At 45.5% G+C, this 7,108-nt stretch overlaps 1 protein-coding gene across 2 annotated transcripts; it reads left to right on the forward strand.

The window, feature by feature from the left end:
* Positions 1-2,493: 2,493 nt before the first annotated feature.
* LOC120539573 lies at positions 2,494-5,443 on the forward strand. 2 transcript variants are annotated; one of them, XM_039769775.1, is made up of 6 exons: positions 2,494-3,131; positions 3,217-3,240; positions 3,349-3,378; positions 3,759-3,818; positions 4,866-4,928; positions 5,020-5,443. In XM_039769775.1, exons 1-6 carry the CDS (start codon positions 3,116-3,118, stop codon positions 5,433-5,435), a joined length of 609 nt encoding a protein of 202 aa, XP_039625709.1. In that variant the 5' UTR covers positions 2,494-3,115; the 3' UTR covers positions 5,436-5,443. The 2 variants fall into 2 exon arrangements, with proteins under 2 accessions (XP_039625709.1, XP_039625710.1); XM_039769776.1 differs by lacking the exon at positions 3,759-3,818.
* The last annotated feature ends 1,665 nt before the right edge of the window (positions 5,444-7,108 follow it).

Raw genomic sequence — 7,108 nt, forward strand, 5'->3', positions numbered from 1 at the left:
GGACAACTGAATCTTTCTGTGGCACATTGGCCGAGCCTTATGGACATTTCTTTGCACCGTGATGATCTATGAGCTGGGGATGGTCTGTCTTCTTGATTATAATTTATACACTGGATTGCTCTTGATTCCTTCTATACGTGCTTCTGTATGTGCTTAATGAATAAGAAATGATCTGACGTTTACACCAAGCTGGATGCGACTCTGGGTGATCCAGCCTATAATACCCAGCGTTATATGTATGTGACTGTATGTTGGAACCTACAAATTTTGGTATCTTCATGTGCATTTTGTAATATCTCCTACTATGCTTTTACTGCTGCTTGCTCCTCATCTGTGCCACCCCATCCTCCCATCCTTCCATCTCGCCTTCTCCACTGTGCTGTGCTGCTTCTCATTACTATCAGATAAGTATTGCTCTCTACTATGCTAAAATACTCTTGTGACAAATTCCTTCATATTAAACAGTTTGTCCAGAGCAAATGGTCAGACTGGAATGTCCTAAAAGACAATTGTATTGTGCGGCACCCAAAATATTTACATTGCGAGTCAGGTCACAGCCGGGCTGCGAATGATAAGTTCACTGGCAGCATTTGCTCAGGAATATGCCATCCTACTCATGGCTTTGGAAACAGGAGTGTCAGTGTACCAAATCTGCAAATAAACTCTGGTCATGGATCTGCGCACAACGAACCCACATCGGCTAATATTGCATTGTTTAACTCAAGATATCTTAAGGGCAAAGCACTGGTGCTATCAGAATTTATTATAGACTCAAACCTTGACTTGCTATGCTTAACAGAAACTTGGCAAAAACCAAATGATTTTACATCTGTCACAGAGGTGACCCTGCTCGAATACATTTACTTCATGGAAGTAGTTATAGGCGGGGGGCTACTGTCAAAATCGCAATTAGAGCTGTCAATCATAATGATTAATGACTTTTAAGCCCGCCCCTCTGACGTCACACGGAAGTGCCGCCCGCTGACGCAAGCCCGGAAGTCCCGCCCCGTCGCCTCCTGATGACGTCACGTCAGAATCCCCCCGCCCCTCCACGTGACCTCTCTCCGCCCCGTTGGCACCGCCCGGCCGGATTGGTGTAAGGCTTCCCGTCCCCTCCCGACTCCTCCTTGAACCCTCCCCCGGCCCCTGATTGGTTCCATAAACTGTCAAGGGTCCGTTTGACGGAGGCCTGACCGCTGTTTGAACCCGGATTGCACCTGCCGGGAGAAATAAACTGTCAACGGACCGTGTGATGGATGTCTGCCCCCTGTTTGAACCCGCTCCCACCCCACACCCACCTGCCTGCCCAGGAAACTGTCAAGGGCAGTTTGATGGATGTCTACCCCCTCCTTGAACTCCCCACCGCCCCCCTCTCCCGAAAGACAAGCCCGGGCATGTGACAGCCTTTACCTCGACAAGCTCAGACATGCCCGGGGGATGCCTCGGGCCCCGCCCTTTCTCCGGCACAAGCCCAGACAGACCCTGGGGTCTGTCCTGACCGGCTCAGACCAGCCTAAAGTCGCCCCAGCACCGACCCGAGGATGTTCCGTACCCTGACGTCCTCAAGGGACTGCCTCGGCCTCTGGGTCCGAGGCAGCACCTGACGGACGGCAGCCCCAGACCTCCCAGTCCCCCGATACTTACCGGCCAGTTCTGAAAAGGCCCTATAAAAAGCCAAGCATTTTGTTCTCATCTTAGCTTCAAAAACCTGCATTTTTTCCAGCTCACACACACACACAGATAACACTGTCAGATCAAAAGACACGGTCTGAGTCAGGCCGCATTTAACCATAGGCGCCCCACACTGCCCGGCCACTTCTGAAACTGAGCGGCGTAAAACAGCCGAGCGTTTTCTAAAGACTCTGACCGGGAAAAATAGAATCTAGGACCGAGGTCACAACGTTCCAGCCTGGGCGAACTACCCTATAGCCTGCTTTAGGTAAGAAACCTGTATCTATTATTTAAAATATCTATCTTAACTTTGATTCATCTAAACCATGCTGCCTGCTCTGAAAATCTTATAGAGAATGTCAAAAAAGAAAAAAAGAACTGGCATAAGGGTGAGACATGCTCTGAGTCCCGCTGACAGCCCCTAAGAGCATTACTCAGTCAGCTTTAATTGTATCTATTATTTAAAATATCTATCTCAACTTTGAATCATCTAAACCAAGCTGCCTGCCCTGAAAATCTTATAGATATTTCCACATAGGAAAGAACAGACCCTAAGAGCATTACTCAGTCAGCTTTAACAGCCCCTGTGACCAGGCCCCTGCTCTGTGCGCAGAGAAAAGGTCAATGCAGCTTTTGCCAGCCCCTCCCGATAGCCCAGATATACAGCGGTCCAGGGAATGTATAAGCTATCAACTCACTGCCCGAATGCAGCTGTGTATCTTCTCACTTCAGTTGTGAATGCCTGAAGCCCTTTTCAAACAGGCGGCGTCCTTAGTCCTCGATAAGCGCCGGCATATCGGACTGGCCCCCCAGCCCCTCCCGATAGCTTCACTTGCTAACGCTTGCATAATCTGTCAAGTACCTGACCGGTTCCAGCTGTGTATCTTCTCACTTCAGTGGCGCAGGCCGCTCTGGAATTCTTTTAGGCCATTATGAAACCGGGGGATTCCTTTTTCATGTCTTTTGATCTTGGTTCCTTAGTCCTGATAGCGCTCCAGCGCTTGCATAATCTGTCAAGTACCTTAATGGATGGCGCTATGTGTTGTAATCTCCTACACAAAATGCCCCGAGAAAGTTCAGGAAAATTTCAGGCATTTTTTAAAAACATGTGCTCATCGCACGGAGGTTTATGATCCACCTGTAACCGGGTCACTCACGAGATGGCACCAGTATGTGTTCAGATCTAAACAGACCCGGTAAAATATAACGCGAAATATGACATTTCTCTCTAAACAGAGAAAAGACATCTGTTTTAAAATTACTCGAAATGCGCAGAATACCTTTTCAGGCGGACTGATGCATAAACTGACCGCGTAAATGGACCGGCAGATCTGTGATTATAAATGACCGTTCAAACTTGAAAAAAGTGCTGCGCCGAGTGTATATAATACCACCTAAACTAGACCCATTATCACCATTTTGGAAACCGCTAAGAAAAGACGAGATGGACATCAAAGACGGTGTGTCTGTGTTTTAACTTTACTGTGTTATTTTGTAATGGTTAAAATCCGATATTAACAGCCTTCATACCGACTATCTTTGCAGAAGCTGTTGTCCCTGGGGCTCACGGTAAGACTTATTTTGATGAATATGTATCCCTATGCATAACTATTATACGCGCTAAAGGCTCGTGTATTAAAAATTTTAAGTTTGATTCCTTATGTTTTTTCTGTTTAGATGTCTATATCGAGACTGATTCAAGAAATGGTAAATTATTTTTTACAATTTTGTTTAAAATGTGCATGGCTTGAACTTTGAAGGGGTTGATTATCTGCGCATGGGCGAGTTTGAATCGGGCACGCGCTAGAGAATAGCGCGCGCAGGCCGCTGCGCATGTTCGAATTTCACTCCGGGATAGAGCGCACAGCTCCAAGAGCATCTCGCCTAATCCATCTCCGGGTGACTTGTAGTTTATGTTAATGCAAGCTATTAGCTCAATGTGTTATCAGTCTTTAAATGTATAGGTCTTAAATAACCGTTTAAGGGGGTCGTGTCACCGCCTATCGAGAATACTTTAGGCCGCTCTACATGAATCATGTTTTATTTCAAAAATAACTTACGGTTGAATCCTTTATTTATTTTTCTAGAAATTTATATTCAAATAGATTCATCGAACCATGATGTTATTGATGATAATGATGATACGGGTAAGAATATATATATATTTTTTTAAATCGATAAAGTGATTACAAATTTCCTGCCGGCGTTTGTCTGCGTTCATAACTGGTGTTTACAATGTTTCAAACTTTGAGCGTATGGCCGCGGTCATGCCTAGTGTTTACAAAGTTCCAAAGTGTGCAGCTTTCATTGTAAATTAAAATGTCATTATTTTCATTCAGTATTGTCGAGCCCCAGGGTTTTACAAGCCTCGTCTATTGTGGAATCCTAGGTTAAATGAATATTATAACACGTGCCGGTATTTATCAGGGCCGGGTGTCTAATCTGAAAAAAGTTTGTGCCTATTTTACTGTATGGACTGGGCGCTTTGTTAAAATGTATCGGAGTGTTACAATTAGCCTAGCATCTGCGAGAGTCTGTCTAGCTACCATAAAATAGAATTTTTATTTTTTTATTTTTTAATAGTGCCGTGCTTCTATAGGTCTGAACTGGGAATTCGGCTGTCGCGTAATAAAACCTCCTGGGTTTATCAGCTGCCTGCGTGTCTGTTATTTTAAAGAGTGTATGTGTGTGTGTGTGTGTGTGTGTGTGTGTGTGTGCGCGCGTGTGTATGTGTCAGGCCTGTTATTTTAAAGAGTGTATGCATTTTGATTGAGCTACGCATGGGCAAGGACTCGGGGAATGTTATTTTAAAGAACTTGTGCATTTTGAATGCGCTCCTCTGGCTGGGTGTATGTGTGTGTGTGTGTGTGTGTGTGCGCGCGTGTGTATGTGTCAGGCCTGTTATTTTAAAGAGCGTATGCATTTTGATTGAGCTATGCATGGGCAAGGACTCAGGGAATGTTATTTTAAACAGCGCACGAATTTTGAATGCTCTCCTCTGGCTGTGTGTGTGTGTGTGTATGTGTGTGTGCGCGTGTGTATGTGTCAGGCCTGTTATTTTAAACAGCGCACGAAGTTTGATTGAGCTACGCATGGGCAAGGACACGGGGAATGTTATTTTGAATGTGCGCCTCTCGGGGTGTATGTGTCAGGCCTGTTATTTTAAAGAGTGTATGCATTTTCTTTTTTTCTAGATGAAAATCCTTTACAGAACGAAACAGTTTCTCAAAGGGATTCCCCAGAGGTAATCAACCTCAGTGAGTGTCATTTCAGTTTTATCCAAGAAAAGCCTGGGTTCAGACGTCTCTCCAGATTTGATAAAAAGAAGTCTTTAACTTTTCTTTTCAGGCTCCCCGGGCGTTTTAACTCAGTTATTGAACGGATCAGAAAATCTAAGCGAATACCGTAACTGGAGGGCCCCACAAACGCCAACCCCGTCTGAGGTCAGCTACCCGCTATCGTCCAGGTCCCGCGCCAGCCGACGTCGGATTTCTCCCGGACCCTATGACAGCCTCAGACGGCGTTTATCCAGCCTGGGGTCCCGATCGCCCATGACGACTTACTCTGACCTCGCTTCTCGTTATACCCTTAGGCCTGAACACGAGGAGAGGCATCGAGAAAGGCTGCAAGAGCTGGCTGAAATCCTTGGCCTGTTAGTGGATCATTTTGTAAAATTAGAGGGTCCTATATACAGTGCCGTACCCGAAATGTGCAGATATTTGATGAATATGAATGATTTTTACAGGGCTCTAACCCGAAAGTAAAGGATAGGTATTATATGACTTTTTTGCATGAAAATAACATTGACTGAAAATCACTATTATTATACTCTGTGATTATAGCCGTCACCTTAGATTAAATTTAATTCAAGCCTGAAAAACCCCAATAGCTGATTTTTACATGGCTCTAACCCTTTTTGCATGAAAATAACATCGACCGCAAATCAATATTATTATTATACTCTGTGATTATAACTATTACCCTTTGATTAAATTTAGGTCATGCCTGAAAACGGGTCTAGCGAAAGCAACGATGGCAGCGGTGACAGCAGTGACAGCAATGACGGTGTCCGCAACGTGGTTGATTCAGACAGTGAGCGTGAATATCCTGTCAGGCGTAAAGGTAGGAAAAGACCGTCCAGTGAAAACCTGAGATTATTAAAAGAGATGTCTGACAACCTCGAATATTCTATAAAGCCCCCTAAAATACCCACCCCTCCACGATCTCCTGAAATTGTTCAATCACCATTCCCCGTGACACATCCGATCGACAATTTTGACCTGATTGACAACGCGCTTCGGGTTCTAAATTCTGATGAAATAGCCGTAGTTAACGCTCTGCTGGAGCTTTTGAAGAATACCTCTTCTGAGGCCAGAATGTCTTCAGCCCCTTCACCAGCGCCTGATACCCTAGACACGAATGTCATCTCCCCACAACCTTCTACCTCACGACCCAGTAACGCCCTTCTTCAACACTCGCCTGTTGAGGCCTTAACAGAGTCGGGTAATTCACCCCCGCATCCTCAGACGGGAACAGGGGTGCCTAATTTGTCCCGGGTAAACTCGAGTCTCGAAACCAACTCTCCACAGCCCTCTACCTCACATACGGAGAATCCTCCGTCTCCAGGGCAGTCCGTAAACTCTCCACATCCATCTACCTCGCATACGGAGAATCTTTCGTCTCCAGAGTCGCCCGTAAACTCTCCACAACCGTCTACCTCACATACGGAGAATCTTTCGTCTCCAGAGCCGCCCGTAAGCTCTCCACAACCGTCTACCTCTCGATTAAATAATTTGTCTGTCACGGAGCGTCCAAAATTTAACAATATCGAAATTAGACACCGATTCAATTTTTCTGAGGCCTATGCACTGGATTCATTCGCCGAAGTATTTCATCATATGCACGAGACCCTTCAGCACCTTTTAGATGGTTTTACAAGCACTTTGAATCCTCAGGATCTAGTGCAGTTAGAATTACGGGCGATTCTCTCAACCCCGGTGTTTTTTCCCTAACTCCGGCGGGGATGCTTTCTGTCGAGGACTTTTTTCATCAAATTGAGTTACTTCTCCAGAGTCAAGCCACTATTTTAGCCGATTCTAGTCTGACGTTAATCGTTCAGGTAGTCAGGGTTCCAGCTGGCGGAGGGGGTCCTAGGCGTAAAGCCGGTACCCTCTTCAACGATGTAATCGTTCAAAAGAAACGGAAACACCTATGGATCTCTTTCACCCCGGATGATCAGTGCTGTTTTGCCAGGGGATTGCTGGCTGTATTAAACGACAGATTCAGAAACGATCAGAAATTGTGTGAAATAGAGGCTCGTCGACTGCACGTCAGGGTCGGGTTATCTACGGATCAGAAAGTAACGTTTTCAGATGTAGAAAAATTTGAGAGGCTCTTGGGTGTTAAAATTATCGTTTGGTACCGGGAACCGAACGCT

This window comes from Polypterus senegalus, chromosome 11, assembly GCF_016835505.1.
Source record: "Polypterus senegalus isolate Bchr_013 chromosome 11, ASM1683550v1, whole genome shotgun sequence".
NCBI lineage: Eukaryota > Metazoa > Chordata > Cladistia > Polypteriformes > Polypteridae > Polypterus > Polypterus senegalus.

Coding starts and splice junctions, on each gene's coding strand:
- LOC120539573 (XM_039769775.1), top strand. Junction 3,241..3,348: donor TGTTGTCCCTGGGGCTCACG/GTAAGACTTATT, acceptor TTTTCTGTTTAG/ATGTCTATATCGAGACTGAT. Junction 3,819..4,865: donor TGATGATAATGATGATACGG/GTAAGAATATAT, acceptor CTTTTTTTCTAG/ATGAAAATCCTTTACAGAAC.